General features: G+C 47.8%; 1 protein-coding gene across 1 annotated transcript; it reads left to right on the top strand.

The window, feature by feature from the left end:
* Nucleotides 1-5,786: 5,786 nt before the first annotated feature.
* On the top strand, nucleotides 5,787-18,564 carry ST6GALNAC1 (ST6 N-acetylgalactosaminide alpha-2,6-sialyltransferase 1). Its single transcript, XM_081029312.1, has 9 exons — nucleotides 5,787-6,094; nucleotides 14,060-14,711; nucleotides 15,477-15,645; nucleotides 15,819-15,990; nucleotides 16,241-16,379; nucleotides 16,634-16,737; nucleotides 16,905-16,994; nucleotides 17,075-17,174; nucleotides 17,435-18,564. Exons 1-9 carry the CDS (start codon nucleotides 5,925-5,927, stop codon nucleotides 17,624-17,626), a joined length of 1,788 nt encoding a protein of 595 aa, XP_080885438.1. The 5' UTR covers nucleotides 5,787-5,924; the 3' UTR covers nucleotides 17,627-18,564.
* Nucleotides 18,565-19,561: the final 997 nt, after the last annotated feature.

The raw sequence follows: 19,561 nt of genomic DNA, 5'->3' as shown, positions 1-19,561 counted from the left end.
TCTAAACACTGGCTAAACAAGAAGCTACTCTGACCTAGGCATGACTCCTAAGAAGGCAAATTTAAAGATATCACATTCATCTTTGGTGGCCTGGAAGACTACAAATGCCCAAGGCTGCAAGCCCTCAAAAGGGAGAGTCTTTAAGCTACTAGTGAGTATGGGACAAAACTGTAAACTCTAAACTCTGAAAGCAGTCTCCAAGCCACACACACATCCAGTAGGAAAGAAAGAACAATCTAGCTGGCTAAGGGGGCATAAGCACAATCTTTGACCAATAAGTGGCTTATGCTGACCTGGGATGGTCTGCAGGAAGTCAGGTTAAAAGATAAAAACAATTATTCAGAGAAAACAATCTGAGCAGAGACATCAGAAGCTGCACACTGTGCACACAAATCAGGTCAGAATCAGGTAAAAATGACACAAATAAACAAATACCCAAACAAACAACAATAACAAGGTCCAGGGCAGGAGGGGATTCAGTATGTAGTGTTGCTATAATGTATTATCTAAAACACCTGATTTTCAACAAAAAATTTACAAGACATGCAAAGAAACAGGAAAGTATGATTCATACACAGAGCAAAAAAATCAGGCACTAGAACCTGCTTTCAAAAAGGCCCAAAAGTTGAAGATATTTGAGAAAGACTTAAAAGCAGCTATTACTGTGTTTCCCCGAAAATAAGACCTAGCCAGACAATCAGCTCTAAAGCATCTTTTGAAGCAAAAATTAATATAAGACCCAGTCTTATTTTACTATAATAAAGACCTGGTATAATGTAATGTAATGTAAATATAATATAATACCAGGTCTTATATTAATTTTTGCTCCAAAAGATGCATTAGAGTTGATTGCTTGGCTAGGTTTTATTTTTGGGGAAACACGGTATAAGTTTGTTTGTAAAACCAGAGGAAATATTAAATGGAGATAAGATAATAATGGCTCATGAAGTAGAGAATGTTACTGTAATGGATAGAACTATTAAGCAGAAAATCAACAAGAACGGAGAAGATTATAAACCAACTCAAACTGAACCTAACACCCATCTATAGAACACTCCACCCAACAACAGAAGAATACACATTCTTCTTATGTGCACATGAATATTTTTTAGAAGAGACCATATGCTAAACCATAAACCTCGATACATTTAAAAGGATTGAAATCACACAAACTATGCTCTCCAATCACAAGGAATTAAATTCAAAATTAATGACAGAAAGAAATTTGGGAAATACACAAATATGTGAAAATCAACACTCCTAAAGAACCAATGAGTCAAAGAAGCCACAAGGAAAAATTACAAAATATTTTGAAAAAGTGAAGATGAAAGTCAACAACCATGGAATGCAGCAAAAGGAGTGCTTAAAGGAAAATACGAAACCTATGTTTTAAAAAGAACTATCTCTAAAATAAATAAATAGATACATAAATAACCTAATCTTCTACTTTAGGAAACCAGGAGAAAAGGGGGGGGCGCAATTTAAACCCAAAGCAAGTAGAAGGAAGGAAATAATAAAAGTTAGAGTAGAAATAAACGAAATGCAGAATAGAAAAGCAAGAGAGAATGACCTAGAGGTAGGCAATGATAGGACACCAAAAGTACAAGTGAGAAATGAGATTGATAAATTGTACTCCATAAAAATTTTAAATGTTTGTGCTAGAAAGGACACCACTAAAAAAATGAAAAGACAACTCACAAACTGGGAGAAAATATTTGCAAATCATATATCTGACAAGGGACTTGTATCCAGAATACATAAAGAACTCTTACAACTCAATAATAAGAAGACAAACCAATTAAAATATGGTCCAAGGATTTGACTAGACATTTCTCCAAAGATGATATATGAATGGCAAATAAGTATAGTAAGAGCTGTTCAACAACCTTAGCCATCAAGGAAACAAATTAAAACCACAGCATACCAGTTCACATGCACTAGAATAGCCATAAAAAAAAAAATTCTGGGGAGAATGCAGAAATATAATCCCTCAGGTATTGCTGGTGGGAAAGTAAAATGGGCAGCAGCACTCTGGAAAATGCTTTGGCAGTTCCTCAAAATTTTAAGCATAGAGTTGACATATAATTATACTCCTAGGTATCATCTACCCAAGAGAAATAAAAACATATATCCACACAGAAACTTGTTCGTGAATGCTCATAGCAGCATTATTTCTAACAACCAAATGTGGAAACAAGCCAAGTATCCACAAACTGATGAATGGAAAATAAAATGCAGTACCTTCATACAGCGGAAGATGATTATTTGGCAATACAAAGGAATCAAGCACTGACACGTGCCACAACACAGATGAACCTTGAAAACATCACACTAAGTGATGTAAGTGGCCGGTCACAAAAGACCACGTATTATAGGAACCCATTTACACAAAATGTCCAGAATAGGCAAATCTATAGAGACAGAACACAGATTAATGGTTGCCTTCAGCTGACAGGAGAAAGAAGAAAGTTGGGGGATGGGGTGATGGCTCATGGGCATAAAACTTCTTTGGGGGATAAAATTAGGTTATGGTGATGGTTGTACTACTCTATAAATTCATTGAATAATTAAAATCCATTGACTGGGGCCGGCCCCGTAGCTCAGGCGGTTAGGGCTCCGTTCTCCTAACTCCGAAGGCTTCCCACATGGGCCAGTGGGCTCTCAACCACAAGGTTGCCAGTTCAACTCCTCCAAGGAATGGTGGGCAGCGCCCCCTCCAACTAGAAATGGCAACTGGCCCTGGAGCTGAGCTGCGCCCTCCACAACTAAGACTGAAGGGACAACAACTTGAAGCTGAACGGCACCCTCCACAACTAAGATTGAAAGGACAACAACTTGACTTGGAGAAAAAAATCCATTGACTTGTACACTTAAGTGGGTGAACTATATAGTATATCAATTGTTTCTAGGGGCTGTTGAAAAAAAAAAAAAGTCAGGGGTGGGCCTGGTATTGAAAACAGAATTTGAGAAGACAGGACATATCATAGGGGCATTGAATGCAGTTTCCTACCATGTCCAACAAGCTGACTTCTAGAAAGTTGGGCCTCTTTTCATTTAACCCAGCATTCCTCTAAGTCATCAAGGGGATCTTATAGCAGAGAAGAGCCGATGGCTGACACTTGTCAAGAATCCCAATGCTGAGTCATTCCAAAGCATACTCATTCTAGAAAACATGGTTGTGCTTCAGTGGAAAAAGTGGGGGTCATCTAGAAGACAGCCTTCCAGGTGAGCTGATTTTTGTCTTCCATCCCCTTCGAGCTATTTTAGAGCTCTGTAAATCGTGGGTAGGTGATGGACATGCCAAGTGTGTCCTTCCTGTCTGCCCTCATCCTCCTCCCTGTGGAAAAACCAGTTTTGCCCCGATTGGCAATTCAATTTAATCGTCTTTCCTCTATATTAATTTTTGTGCTGCTGTACTTCTCTTTTGAATCAGTTGATACATCTACCTGGTTCTCTCAGGAGTAAAAGAAAACCTTGAACACACTCTTGTATTTCACATCTGTACGAGAGTCGTGATCTTACCTTTTACTGAAAATTATCTAACAGCTCTTATCTTCCTGGAAGGTCTCACACATTCTGTTGGCTGGCGTATAAAGAAGACTAAAGTCGGAAGCTTTAGCTTAAAAGGAGCAGACAGTAGATCTTACCAAACATGAAAATTGTGATGCTTGAAAAACGACTGGAAAGTCTTTTTTTACTAAAATCTGTATTTCTCTGGACCTCACGTTCTGCCCAGGCACGCACGACGGCACCCAACACCAGGAAACTAGAACTCTGGATTATCCTGCCTCACCCAGATGGCTTCAAGAACTCCAAGTTCGACCCACCCTTGAAGTGGTGAGAGGCACAGGCTGTGCCCGGAGCTCAGCTTGTGCCCAGCAGCTCAACTAGACCTCCGTGCTTTGTGGAGGTCAGAGACCACACTGATAGCCCGTGTCTTCCTCAAACACGGGGTCAGATGAAAAAGACACCTCGTTTAGTCAAACCACTGCTGTGGGTAAGAAAAATGCCTTTTCACTGTGCACTGCAGTTGCCAGGCATTGCAAACAGGCACCAGGGTGGAGGGTAACTGCTCGTACGACAAGGATGTAGACGAACTTGGGACAAAGGGTCATTAAGACGGAGTTATGACTTGGCTCAGGTCTATTCAGAAAATGTTGAGAGTCAGTGTCTGAGCACTGACAGGTATGGTGTGCTCAGAGAGCGACAGACTGACTCAGTCCTAGGAGAGACTTTTCTCCTCGCTGGCAGCCCATGCCCTGCAGCAGTGCCATGGGTTCCAGTGTGTGGCGTGGGGGAAAGGTATGCCACACACTGGATTACTTTAAGCAGCTCAGATTTATGTTCCTACCTTTTACATCCTTCCCGGGAAAGGGTGTTTAAGCACTTTATTGGTGCATATTGGGTGAAGGCCAAGGACTTTGGGTCCATATTCACAAGCTGTGCATTGGGAAGCATGGACACTGCCGTGTGTGAGCAATGGCCCCCACTCCCCAAACCTTCAAAGCCCTGCTCTTCCAAACTGCACCTCCCCTACTTCACTGCCAGAAAACCCGTTTTACCATACTGTAAGCAATGTTTTTACTATTAGTAACCTTGCTGCTTCTCTGATGTCTCTGTTTTCTACAGCTGACACCTCGACATCATTTCTCTAAGTTGTCCATTTGCTCCAAGTGTTATGCGTTTTGTTTTGTCTTTCATGTCAAGGCAGAGTTAATAATTTCTCAGAGGCATCGCTGTGCTTTGGGTAAGAATGGAATCTCCAGGTCCGTTGGATCTGGTCCCCAAGCCAGTGGCTTTCTCAGTGATCTTGGGCAAGCCGCTCACTCACAGAGGTGATCTCCTCGACTGGAAAAGGGGGCTGATAATCGTGCCCCCTCCTGGAGGGGCTATGAGGTCTGCATTAGTGCAGGCAAAACATTCCACAGTGCTTGGCTCAGAGCACGGCCGCGAATGTGCGGGGGTCATTGTTATCACGGTCAAGGTCATGACTAGACGACAAGTCTGCACAGAATGGCAGGTCTCTGCTCTTCGATGGCGTCTTCATAATAATCTTATGAGGTAGATGCCACCTGGCTTTTCCCATTTGCAGGTGAGGCGGGACATTTGAGTAACTTGTCCAAGGTCACAGGAGGAAGGCAGCAGATCACAGCACTGTGTGGAAAGTTCACAAAGTGTACATTCTTTGCGCCAGGTCTGATAAGCACACTGTATGCAGAGCTTTGTTCATTTGAAAACACCACTGTGGCAAGCCCCCAATGCCTATAAATCAGTGGTTCTGAACTTGGCCATGCATCGGAGTTACCCAGGAACCGAGAAAATACCTATGCCTGGAAAAATACCTATCCCCCGAGATTCCAGTTTAAGTGTGGGGTGCAGCCTGGGTGTTCAATGTTTTAAAGCTTCCTAGGTGGCTCTTATGTGACCCAAGGTTGAGAACTGCTACTCAAAATACTTAGGAAATGAGAGGTTCTCGTGGTTGCACAAAGGTCTTGTAGGGGAAGACTGCTAGGGGGATCTCAAACCTCATGGGTTCCCTGTAGTTTTCTTACCAAACTCGTGCCATTGCATGGAGGCTGGGCAAGTCTCCACCAGCCCATGCACTTGTCCAGGGTACCCAGGGGTTTGGAAACTAATGAAAGCAAGGTTCCCTGTAACGGGTGTCTGTGTCTCATAAAGTTCTCCATTCAGAAATTGGCTTCGTAGACAAAGAAAAGGAAGGAGAACTTGTTTGAACAAACGGACTTTTCCTTCAAGCCACGCCAGCCTTTAAGCCTTCATAAAGCAGTAAAGGTGGCTCCTCCTTTCTCTGGCAGACATGAAGAGACTCAGAGAGCCACCGTGAGGACCAAGGGTGTGCACTCTCAGGCCAGGATACCCGGGAGCACCTCACCTCCCTGCTGCCTACACCAAAGCCCCAGGATATGCAGAAGTTTCTCCAAGGGCCCGACCCACCCATCGCCATGAAGTCCTATCTGCAGAGAGGCAGTCGTCTGAGACAGGCTTTCTGCTGGCTCTTGCTTTTGGCAGCATTGCTCTCCCTCTTCTTTGCCCTGTCTTCCTTCATTAAGGAACCCAATACAAAGCCTTCCAGGTAAGAGCCTGACCCTTTCCCAGCTCGTCATCTTTTATTAGAGAGACTTGAAATCTACGACCCGGGAAGGAACAGGGAACTCTGAGACACTGTTGTGTCCACAACGGGGGATCAGGGACCCAGAATGTTGTCCAGAACCACTGGCAAGGAAGATCTAAGTGGAGGCTTGGGGGACGCGGAGGTGGGGGGAGTGGGGAAACGAGGTACCCCAGATGCCATGGGGCTTGTATACAGAGGAAAGGCAGGCAGGAGTCTGAGACCTGCTGGGCAGGGTCTCCAGAAGGCGAAGATGGAAAGCAAGACTATTTTCCCCTCTGGGACTATAATAAGAGCTGCTTTGGGGTTAGTTCTCACATGCCATTCTCTGTGTCCTAAAGTGACAGATTTATCCTGTGTATTCCATTTATTTCAAAATCACACTCTCCCTAAGAAGTTGGTTAGTAAAATGGGAGACCTCTTACCAAGGGAAGAAGCTTCAATTTTGGGCCCCTGGTGAATCCTTCCAAAGGACCTTCTAGCCCAGTTTTCTTCTCAAATAAACACATCTCCAGGAGTGTGATCCCTTTCTTTCCAGACTCAATTTTGGGGGGAATGATTTTGTTTCACTGTTCTTAAAATTGGAAAGGAATGCATACTCTCATAGCTTAAAAAAAATACAGAAGGATGAAGCAAGAAGTGAGGGTCTGTCTCTCTCTCTCCATTATGCCCCATGTCTACCCACTCTTCAGGGGTGACCACTCTTAACACTTTGGTGTACGTATATATAATTATTTTATTATTGTAGCTAACACTTCTGATACTCACTATATGCCAGGCACTATTCTAAATGCTTTATGTGTAGGAACTCACTCATTCTTGTGGGTGTGCGTATCCTGAGCCACAGAGAGCTTAAGTGCATTACCCAGTTGACCCTGCTCGTAACAGAACCAGGATTCAAACCCAGAGCCCTGGAACTGCTTCGTTACCTGCTGGGGCCAAGTCATGGGATACCCACTCCAGAAAAGTGTAGTGGGGACACTGAATACTGCCGCGGCAGCGAGAGACATGGTCCCGGGGAGGAACTTCATGGGGGGAGCCTTATTGCAAAGGAGAGCCCTGCCCCAGGAACACCACCTTCACTGACCCTGCAGAGACCAGTGTCAGCAGGGCCCTGGCGTCAGACAAAAGAAGCCCACACAACTTCAATGTGAGAAGGGCTGCTGCAGCCGCCCACCCCAAACAGGCGGTCACTTAAGTAATAATACCGGAACAGCTGGGCCTTCAGAAGGAATATATTCACACTGTCTGACCAGGATCCTCGCCTCCCTCTCCCTCCAGCTTCCCACCTTCCTACCCAACCACCAGGGTCTTAGTTCTGGCCTGGCTGGGGTGAGGGAATGGAGAATGGATGGAAAAGAGCTTGGAACCAGATAGGACATCTGGAGCTTTAAAAGGGATTAGACTGAATTTCGAGGCTCTTTTTGTTTTTTAACTTTCCTGTGATTTTTTGTTTTAGACTGAGTTTTAATCATTGAAAGTGACTATAAAGTTATTGAATCTGCCCAAGACATTCGGGGAGAAGAACAGGGCCGCACACTGAGCTCTCTCAATAAACTGTTCGCATAATTCCACTCCAAGACAACAGAGAGAGTGAGTGCCACAAGAGTAGAGGTCCCTGGAGGAAAGGATTTTGTGTCCGTGGAAAACGTCAAAGGGAAGATGGAATCTAGGAGACAGGCAGGGCTCCCTGAGTGTGAGCAAAAGGCATGTGGTCAGAATCAACTTGTAGGTGACTTCAATAATTGTCCTTGGCTGAGCCGTGGGAGGACCCGCCTCACAGAAAAGAAGGGCTCACTCTAGGGAGCAGAGGCCGTTTATGAAGGTGGGGCCGAGGGTGGCTGCAAAAGGCTCTTAGGAAGGGAGGCGGCTTTGTGAAAGCTGTATTTTAAAATGATTAATCTGTGAAAAGTAAACAGGCTAGATGGGGAGGAGGGGTGAATCACCACTTTGGCCAAGGGGGTTGTCTTGTCTTGTATCTGTGATTCTTGACCTAATGCTCGCCATGGTTTTTAACACATTTTCTTACCTGCTTACCTGACCCCACCCTCCAGCACCCCTCCTGAAAGTCCTCCCATTTCCTTAACTCTATGACAAGGCTCACGTCTGTGGGTTTGGGGAGCGCTGTGTTTGTGTGTCTGTGTGTACCCTGGGGAGGGAGAGCACCCAACTTTGGAACCAGCTTCCCACCACTGTGGCCCCCAATGAGTTCAGTTAGGTGAACGGCATGTCAGAGAGAGCTCAGCGTGTCTCTGCTGGCGGACAGCTTTGGACAGTGGATCCAGACACTGAAGCAGTGACTTCGCTGTTTGTCCTCTTTTGTTCCCATTCCATGCTGTCCCCATTAGGACTGAACTGGCTGACAACAAAATAAGCAAAAGAATTGGCCTTGATTTGAATAAAGGACACTCAAATAATGACAGAATAAGGATTTCTGCACATTTTCCCAGCATCCAAAGAGAACTAGGACGAAGTACAGCTTTTAGTCGTTGAAGCAACTTGTAGACACATCTCACATTTCAAAATTCTGAAATGCAAATCACTTATTCTCATGTGAAAACCTTCAGGATTTCCCAGGAAAAATAAACTTCCAACTTTGAAAAGAAAAGCAGAAAGGCCAGTTTCCATTTCAGATAAGACCAGACGACAGGGCTGTGGACACCAAGGGAATTCTGGAAACTCCAGGCCAGGCTAACAAAGTGGGTGCTGGAGACCAGAGCACCCCAACAGGGAGGGTCCTTTGGCAGGAAGTGAGGAAAGACATGTTGGGGGCCCAGAGTTGGCTCCCCTCTCAAGGAAAAGCAGAATGACAGCTGGGGGGGGTGGGAACCAGATGTGAAACCCTAAGAAGAAGGCATGCTTTAATGAGCTGACAGTGGCGGTTGCTGAGTCCAGGACAGGAGGACGAGAGGAGAGGCACATAGTGTGACCGGCCAGTCACTGGCCTGCCCCTTCCGGTGTCTGTACCATAGCCTGGAGGAACCCAGTGCAGAATGAATTAGGGAACCAAGGAGGTCTTTACCGCTCCTTTCTTATTCTTAATCCTCTACTCCCACTGACTTTATTGGTAACCTTTGATTTGGGGTATTTTGCCGAGTTTCAGTCTGGCATGTGAATCAACGTTAACACCCCTTATACTGTCTCGAGGACTGTATTTCAGGGAAACGACTGCTCTCTTGCCAACAGTTTCTCCACGGCTTGAGGCACTTTGGTACTTTGAACCTTTGCCATGTCTTTGCTTTCAGGCTCCCCCTGGTGATCTGTACTTAAGAATTTAGAGGGAGGAGGATGCCAGATTATTATTCTTTTATTCGTTTCATTGATTGAATAGAGCTGTGTGATGGCTGCTAATGATACATTTATTTTGAAAAGTGCAACATTTTATATTTTTACCTCCCAGATAGACCAGAATTATGCAATAAAATCGCTTTTTGCTTGGATGTGACTGATTTGCTTGTCCCTCTGAACTTGAGGCTCTTAATAGAAAAAAATCCTGCGGCCCAGCCCAGCCCATAACCTACGTATAAGTTCAGGTTCCCACAGGGCCCTCCAAGATGAATGCAGGGCACTCAGCATGTGAATGGAAGCCATTTGAGTGTTTAGCAAATACTGTACCTGAGAATAAGTAATGCCTATACAAACACCACATCCCTAGCAATTGCAGGTGTATTTAATTATAGGCAATTGAAATGAAACATGACACAATTTTGTCACTACCTGGGTCACTGCTGCGACTTCCTGTAAAACATAAACAAGTCATCACTAACTTGTAGCATTTGCAGGCTGAACAGTCCTGCAGGGAGTGGCTGGCCTCTTGCCCCTACACCGGACTGTAGAGAGGAGTGCCTTATGCTGTACCTCTTTGGCACGGGAGTGACCTCTAGGCAGATGGTCAGCTATCCATGCTGTGTGTTTGATGAGTGGGATATGAAAGACCACCCCACTCACAGCCATGCCAGGTGCTTCAAATTGGGAAGCAAAACTTCTATGGGTCTCTGGAGGATTGGGCTGGGAAGTGGAGGTGGGGATGAATCCAGCCAGAGTCATAGCTGACTAACAAGAGCTGTTGGCTAAATGGAGTTAACACCTGGGCTTTTGTTTTGCCCTGGGAGCTTAAGCTCAATAATCAGCTTAAAGGGGAGCCGAGTGAGTCTCATCCCCACGCTCATGGCCCTCAAATCTTTCTACTAAATAGAGGTGGCACAAATCAATCAAGAAGGTGTTTCAGGCTAACCCTGGCTTTTCAATCTGCATGCAGTGGGATTCTTTCAGAATGAATTCTCCGGGGGTGTCTGCCAGCTCATGAGACTGTCCCCTCTTCTTCCTGAGACTGTCCTCCCATGCACAGGTGGGTCCCAGGATGTCACATAGTATGACCCAGACCCCTGGCCAGGGATGGATGGAGAAGGGATCCAAGTGGGTCAGAATCTCTCCCCTAAAAATTGGGAGCAAAGGGAGTCAATAGTCCCCAGAACAGGTGTTATGGGGTGGCCATCCTCCACCACCACTCGGGCTGAAGAGTAGAAAGAGAGAAGGACTCAGAGGGAGCAGAGGCGGAAACAGAGACACATCTCAGAGAGAGAGAGACTCCTGGTTCCAGGCCTTTTGAGATACTCAACCACTTCTTGCTCTTGGATTCTTCAGGACACTTTCTATTCTTGTAATAAATTTCCTTTTTTTTTTTTCGGTCTTAGTTAACAATGAAAAACAAAACAAACAAACAAAAAAGAATAAAAGCTTGAAGGCGATTAGCCTTTCCAGGCTGCCCCATGTCACAATCTGTCGCTGCCCTGTGGCCTCTCTCTCTTTTCTGATCTGAAACATCTCTCATTCAAGTTCTTTGAGCCACATAACAAAGGCAAGAGTGTTTTCTACATAAGCCCAGTTAAAAATGTGTGTGTTCCAAGGATGAGGTAAAGAGAGAGAATATCACTGCCAGATTTTTCCTGACAACCTGAAGAGAATTCGGGTCCACGCTCAGTTTCAAGGTCAAAACAGAGTACCATTCCCAGAGGAGCTGAACAAACGTGCTTCTGTGTGGCCCTGGAAGGCGGGAACTATAACATCAATCAAGAGAGGGCCACAGAAGAGGGAGGCCGTAAAGGAGGAAGGATCAACATAGGCAATCTGCCTGCCTATTGCACGTAGCACTTTGGGCCAGCCCTATATTTCTCTAACAATGAAAGATCTCCTTTGTCTTCTGCCTACATAACAGGCGTTGTGTATTCTGTGGGGTGCAAGGTCCGTGCCTTATTCAAAGTAGTATTCCTGGGACCTACACAGCACATGCCACCGAGTAGGTATTTAGCAAACATTTGTTGAACGAGATGTTCTTTCCTACGTGCATATGTCAAATTCTATTCCGCTTTTGTTTAAATCCATTTCTTTGGGGGCTCAGAGAGTCTTTCAAAAGCACCGATAGGACGGGACCCTGGGGTAGGGACGCCTCCTCGCAGTTTATAATTTCAGAAAGACATGATATTGTCATTGAGCAAATCGATGATGATATTGTCATTGAGCAAACCCCCCAAACATGACTATGTAGACTTCTAGCACCAACACTGGCACAGGAAATAGAGCTGGCATCAGGCAACTTCCCACGCTCACCCATCTCCCAGCACAACTCCTAATTACAACTTGATGTTCCCTTATGGGATGATCCGTCATCTCCTTTAGCTCTTGGGCTCCATGTGGCCAGGGAGGTGTGTGGCTAAGCTCACCACCGAGGCCCCGGTAACTAGCCCAGTGCCCATTGGAGGTGCTCAGTAAATATCTGCTGCATAGAAATGTAACGGTGAAGCTGGGTGGTGGGCAGAGGAGTTGGAGACCAAGCAGATCTCCAGGTTGCCATGGTTAATCAAGAATGACTGGGAACGAAGCACCTCGGTGGGGGAGGGGTGGGAGGGAACTTACATGGTTGAGTTTGTATTTTGTGCCAGATGCTGAACACGTTGTCATTTAATGCTCACAGCACAATTCTCTCAGAAGCAAAAGGCAGCAGCCCATTTTCCAGATCCAAAACCCAAGGGTCAGCCAGGTGAAGAAGGTTTCTCCCAGTCACCCCGGCTAATAAATGGAAGTGCTACCGTGTTTCCACAAAAATAAGACCTACCCTGAAAATAAGCCCCAGTTAAGATCGTCAGCCAGACAGACGCATTTAGTACGTTATGAGGGTGTTTCAGAAGAAGATGGCATGACTGTATTTGAATAAATGTAGATTGTTGTACATGAAAAAATAAGATATCCCCTGAAAATACTCCCTACTGGAGCAAAAATTACTATAAGACCTGGTCTTATTTTCAGAGAAACACGGTAGGTTGCTCACTCAGGTATAAGTGGCTACACATTTCATGCTCTTTCTCTTTACATAACCTCAGCACGTGTTATATGTATGTGGCTCTTAGTAGAAGTGTGGAGGAAACAGACAAAGAGTGACCAAGCTGAGTGAGGGGGGCATAGGATGTCAAGTAAGAGTTAAGGACATCCGGAAATCCATTTGGGTCATGGCTAGGTTGCTAGAGAGAAAGACATTTTTTCCAGAGCTCCCAGGTATTCCCCCAAACCCTGTGTTCACAGAGACCCCGCCACAAAGTCCAGTAAAAGAGCCATGCAGAGCAGAAGATTCAGGCTTTTCTCTGCAGAACCTCATACTAATTTGCATAAATCATGTGATACTTTTGACAGCCTCACATAAAAGCAGAAAATAAAAATTAAAGTCAATCCAGTCCCTGGAACCAAAAAGCTTGAGTGCCAGAAGTGACACCAGCCACCCCGAATCTTCTACCACTGCTAGAAAAAGCATTCTGGGCTAGAAATCAGCTTGTGTGCCCCCGCTCCTTCCCTCAGCACGCACCCCCTGCAGCCAATCTACCACGTGAAATTCTTCCATAGCTCCTCCTGGATGAGTACACAGATGACAAAGTCTAAACTCCTCCCTCCAACATACAACGCACATCATGACCTGGACCTGCCTACCTGTTTGGGACCAGCTCCTGGCCTCCAGCCCCCAGCCCCACTCTGGTTCGTAAACACCTGATGGCTCCAACACACATTGAGTCTTCATGCTTCTGGACCTGAAACGTCGTCCTCCCCACTCCTAACCTTTACTCTGTGGAGGGGACCCCCCTAGGAAGCTGTCCTAGATACCATGGTGTTCTGACAGAGCCCTTCCTTCTCGCCCACCAAGCCCGCATGTCCCCCAGGGTATACATCATAATTACACGACTGCCCCTTCACTAGAGTTCTCCTTGCTTGTAACCAGGAAACACACCTTTCACTCATGATCTCCACCACCTGCCATGAGGGATGGCAGATGCGATGGGCTCTGGACAAGCCCATCTGAAAATTACTGAATTTGCATTTGTTTCCTAACAAGCCCAACAAGCCACCGTTTCTTTCTCAGCAGTGTTTGAAGTAAATCTGTAAGGCAGATCTTTTACCGAGATCTTGATTTCACAGTCAAGGTTGGCAGCTCTAGTCTTAACATGAACGCGTCTTTTCCATCTTCTTGTGAACAAGAGTAACTTTGTTCCCTAACACTTTAAAAAAATAAATACAAAGGTCAATTGAATCATAGATATGCAGTGACAGGACTAGGGACATCCGAACTCAGTGTTAGAACTCACATCCGGACTGCGGTGTCTGCTGGGAGCCACGGAGGCAGCACACAGATCTGGGGCTCATCTCAGCTCCACTCCCGGCATCCAGTTCCAGCACCCCAAACTCCATGCTACCAGGGAGCTTTCTGTATGGGTCACAGGTCAGTGTCTAAACCCGTCCCTTTCTATAGCGGATGGACATACTTCCTTCTCTTCAGCTCTCATGGAGACTGGCTTGAAGTCTACATGAGGCATGAGAACAAATGCTAGTCATGCTTCTGACCTGTCTCTACAATCTTCAGCCTTCACCAAAAGTTATCTCTGTCCCTAGGCATCACAATATAGAGGATATTAAAGAAAGGTCTCCCAAGTTGCTACAAAGGGCCACGTCCCCGGCACCCACAATGGAAAGGACCACCACACACATAGGCTCAGCGCAGGAGAACAGCATGCTGGACAAGAACCCCAAGGCCACAGCCCACAACCCAGCCACAGTGCCCAGCACAGAAAGGACAGCATTACTCAAGAGTCAGGACAGAAAGGGCATCATGACAGACACACTGCCCCAGAGAAGTCAGGACAGGGGCATGGCCTCCAACAGGACACAGTCACTATCGCCGAAGAGTAAGGACATGAGGAAAACTGAAGGAAGGAGGAACCAGAACGAGAGGCCGACAGCCACAAGGACAGTGCCAGCAAAGCTTTGGGGCAGAGTGGTGGCACCCACAGCGAGGACATCCATTCCAGGAAGTCGGGCTGAGGTGCCAACCACCCCAGGAGCAGGGGCAGCCAGAAGGAGGACAAAAGGAGCGACCAAAGTGGTGGACCCACGCATGGAGAAAGTCCCCGTCACCCCACGCTCTGCCCCATTCCGGAGCCCCACCCCACACAGACATCCAAGGCTACAGGCCCCCAACTTCAAGTACGAGCCCAAGTGGGATTTTGAGGATAAATATAGCTTGGACGTGGGGGGCCTACAGACGGTGAGTTTTTGTCACTACCCCTGCTCCATGCCTTCCTGCTCTGAAGCCCCTCCTGGCAGACCACCCACCCCTACCCTCTCCCTCACCTCCCAGGCTCCTCTCCCAGGCTTTGCCTCGTTCCACCCCTGTTGTCACCACACACTGCTGTCATCCCATTCTTCCTTTCTTACTGAAGTGAGGGGGGAGAAGGCGGGCCCCAGAATCCCAGCGCAGTCATCATGGGAAGGTGCGAGCCCTGTCCTGGAGCCCACAGAAGGCCTGGAAGGTCATCAATCAGGGTGAGAGTATGACATGTTCTGGGGTTTGGCCCCTGAACCCCCATCCCCTGGCAGGACAGGGAGTGTGGAGGGGGCAGGGACTAACCGACAAGAAGACCCAACCTCGTGCCCACCACTAGTGCTTGGGAATGTCTTGGCCTAGAGAGATTATTCCACCCCCTTCCCTCTCTTGCATCCCTAAGAAAAATAGCCTGGGCCCACACCACAGGTGGGCAGCATTCAAAATACGTATGTTTACGTGCACAGCTGCAACCACACACACAACAGCATACCACGACATCACGGGCTGTCCCATTTCTCTCACGATTACAAAGCGTGTTTGCCTTCAGGGCCAAGAACTGCCATTTCCTGGGAACCCTCTGGACATCAGTGGACCTGGGAACATGACCGAAGAGGCAGCGGAGGCCCCTTTCCGCCCCTCCCACACCCCCGGGGTTGGGCCACAGCCCTCCTGGCCCCCCTGCCTGACCCCCTCTCCTGCATGCAGGCCTGCCCCGACTCCGTGAAAGTGAGAGCCTCTAAGTCGCTCTGGCTCCAGAATCTCTTTCTGCCCAACCTTACCCTCTTCCTGGACTCCAGCAACTTCAACCTGAGTGAGTGGAACCGCCTGGAGCACTTCAAGCCGCCCTTTGGCTTCATGGACCTCAATTACTCCTGTGAGTGCTGGCCTCGGGGAGGGGGGGCCTGGCTGTCAGCTCTGCCCTGGCTGAGGGCAACTGGCTTTTTGGCTCAGCTCTGTCTCTTCTTGGGGCCACCAGCCTTGGGAGAAATGAGGAGCCAGATCCCTGACCCTGCCTGGGCTCTGAATGGAGGGCCCCCTTTGTTGCAGTGGTGCAGAAGGTGGTGACACGCTTCCCCCCAGTGCCCCAGCAGCAGCTGCTCCTGGCCAGCCTCCCTGCCGGGAGCTCCCAGTGCATCAGCTGTGCCGTGGTGGGCAATGGGGGCATCCTGAACAACTCCCACATGGGCCAAGAGATAGACAGCCATGACTACGTGTTCCGGTGAGCTGCCCCCACCTCACCCCCCCCCCCCCGTGACCCCCTCTGGCCTCTTTACTGCAGAGACAGCCTCTTTTGAGAGAGCTGATGGGGCGTTCTGTGCCTGTTTCTGAAGGTGGAACTCCTGGGCTCTCCAGAGAATTTCCATGCGTGACCGCTGCCTCCCCGTTTCTCCTTCCTCTCTCCAGCCACCTCCAGGCATCTCCCTCCATGCATCTCACTCACATCTTCTGATTTTTGTCTCTCCACACAGCTTGAGCGGAGCTGTCACTAAGGGCTACGAACAGGATGTGGGTACTCGGACATCCTTCTACGGCTTCACTGCCTTCTCCATAACCCAGTCACTGCTCACATTGCACAATCGGGGTTTCCAGCACGTGCCTGTGGGGAAGGTGAGCAAAGCAGACAGGGCCTGGCCACACACTGACTCTGGATAAGGGAGTGCGCAGGTGACAAAGGGAGCCGAGCATGGGCCTGGAGTCTGTGGTTGGTTCAGGTTCTGTCCACACTTGGGGAGACAGCAGGGACGACAGCCAGGCTAGGCCTGAGAAGAGCAGGTGGGCAGTCTGGCTTCAGAGCCAGGCCACCGCAGCCTGTGGTCCTGAGGGCAGGAAGTCCTGGACCACTCGCTGTCCTTGGTCCTTAGGATATCCGCTACCTGCACTTCCTGGAAGGCCTCCGGGACTTTGAGTGGCTGGAAGCAATGCTTTTGAATCAGACCCTGGCGAAAAAGAGCCTTTTCTGGTTCAGGTACCCACTGCCCATTCCTCTTGCCCTACGCTGAGCTGTGTAGTGAGCGGCTGTGAAGGAAGGGCTGGACAGTGGGGACAGTCTCAGCTACCCCATGCCCATTACCCTGACTTGGCTTGCACCAGATGAGGGGACAGAACTGAATCTAAATGACCTTCCCGCCCCAGGCGCAGGCCCCAGGAGGCTTTTCAGGAAGCCTTGCGATTGGACAGATACCTGCTGCTGCACCCAGACTTGATGCGATACATAAAGAACAGGTGAGCAGAAAGCATGCGGGGGGCTAGGTCCCTCTCATCCTTGCAGCCTCCTGACAGGTGGGCACTGGGGTATTTCACAGGTTTTTGAGGTCTAAGACCCTGAATACCGTTCACTGGAGAATATACCGCCCCACCACTGGGGCGCTCCTGCTGCTCACTGCCCTTCAGCTCTGTGACCAGGTAAAGCTCTGCGACCTGGACACCACAGCCCTGGGCTATCGCTGGCCCGCTCAGCATGGGGCAATGGCTGGGCTGGGGGTGGGGACGTGAGGGTGGGAGTGGGGGTGCATGTGTGCAAGTGCATCTGGGGTCCTGCACCAGACCCCAAGGGATGGAACCCCATAAAGGCACCTGCCCCCAGCACGCACAGAGTTAGCCCGTGAGAGGAAGTCTGGGAGAAAGGGACAATAGGCCCTCTTTCTCCTCCAACCTTTATGCAGGTCAGTGCCTATGGCTTCATCACCGAGGGCCATGAGCGCTTCTCTGATCACTACTATGACAAATCATGGAAAAAAACAATCTTTTACATCAACCATGACTTCAAGTTGGAGAGAGAGGTCTGGAAGCGGCTGCACGATGAAGGTATAATCAGGCTGTACCAGCGTCCTATAACTCCCAAACCAAAGATCTGACTGGAACCGGGGCTATAGCAGTCTCTTCAGCTGTCCCAGGGCACGGACGGGGCTCCAAGCCACCCCCACCCCCTCACGACTTCTGAGAGGAAACGTCTGTACAGAGGAGGAGATGCCCTCCAGACAGCAAATGACTGAGGTTTTGGAGGCCTTGGGAAGTTGCCACAGGTTCTATTCCATGGGGGGCAGAGGGAAGGAAGCTCCTTTCTTAAGACCAACGAATTTAACTGGAGTGACGAGTGGCCAAACCACAAATCTCTGTGAAAATCACCCTTTACTGTCCAAAAGCTACTTGGCACAGAAGAAAGAGCCTGAGTTTACAGAAACATAGATTTGGGTTTGAATTCCAGATCTATTTAGCAACTGTGACATCTTGAAGCTGTTACTTAATTCCACTCTTGATTATCTAGAAGACTCTTCCAGGGGTTATCTGATTATAGAAGAGTCTGCACCTTGAAGGCTCTGTGACATCTTGAAGCTGTTACTTAATTCCACTGTGACATCTTGAAGCTGTTACTTAATTCCACTCTAGATTATCTAGAAGACTCTTCCAGGGGTTATCTGATTCTAGAAGAGTCTGCACTTTTCCTTGTTTTTGAGCTTTTTGACAACTCTCTGGGTAGTAGAAAACGGATAGTAATAAAAATGATTCTTGTCCATGGTAATGCAAATAAATTTTGTATAATAAAAATGCAAGTAATTATTCCCCTGTAGATAGTGACCCATTTGTACCTATTATCAAACTCACCTTAGTATTCCTGATTGTCTCTACCCTATGTGTCTGTACTGTGGGTTCTCCTGGGAACCAATTTTCACATCTTACTAGTTCCTTCATTAATTAATGAGTTAAGTAAAATCTTTGACATATGTTAATTTTATATTTCTGTGAGAGTCACTATTTTACCCTTTAAATAAATAAATATATAATCCCTTAACATATCTATATCTATATCCATATCCATATCCATATCCATATCCATATCCATATCCATATCCATATCCATATCCATATCCATATCCATATCCATCCTGGGCCGACCGGTGGCTCAGGAGGTTGGACCGCTGCGCTCCTAACGCCTAGATCGCCGGTTCGATTCCCACATGGGCCAGTGAGCTGCGTCCTCTACAGCTAAGATGGTGAACAATGGCTCTTCCTGGAGCTGGGCTGCCGTGAGCAGTCGGAGGTTGGCATGAGCTGCCGTGGGCTGCTGAGTGCTGCCACAGGCTACTGTGGGCTGCCAAGAGCAGCCAGTGGCCAGCTGAGTGGCCGGCAGCGCAGCCTGGGAGAACTGCCGTGAGCTGCTATGAGCAGCCGACCAACAACCGGCAACAGACTGCCTCCCCAAGGGGGGCGGGGGAGCGCCAGGCTCCTAACACCAGCATGGGCCAGGGAGCTGTGTCCTACACAACTAGACTGAGAAACAATGGCTTGAACCGGAGGGGGGGAGGGGAAGGTGGAAAAAGGGAGGGGGAAAAAATCCCTTAACATTTCCTTAGGCTACTGCTTTCTAGTCTGTAACATGACTTTTAGGGGCTCCATTTCACAAGGATTCTAGAAAATTACTACATGTAAAATGCCTGACTAGAAAGTAGTTTCTTTGAGTTCTATCACCAGAATTGGACTCTGAAGCCCAGAACTCCACTGAGGCTAAAGAGAATACAGGCACCTGGTGAGGGCATGGAGGCAAACCAAAAAGGGGGAGGAGGGGGAGTGAAAGGTGAGGAGGAGAAGAAGGAAGCTTCCTTTTCCACTTAATGCTCAGGGTTCATAAAGCTAATACCAATTAAACCAGACTTGCTTTGCTCAGAAAGGGTGCAGTACCCAGATCAGGGCGGCAGGTGGCGGCATCTCTGCGCCCGATTCTCCGCAGTGTTCAGTTTTTCTTTTTCAGGTCTGCCTAGCGCCTTTTACATGTTTATTCTATCATATGAATT

This window comes from Rhinolophus hipposideros, assembly GCF_964194185.1.
Source record: "Rhinolophus hipposideros genome assembly, chromosome: 20".
Classification (NCBI taxonomy): Eukaryota; Metazoa; Chordata; class Mammalia; order Chiroptera; family Rhinolophidae; genus Rhinolophus; species Rhinolophus hipposideros.
The sequence above is the reverse complement of the archived record's forward strand: the minus strand, read 5'-3'. Positions and strand labels throughout refer to the sequence as shown.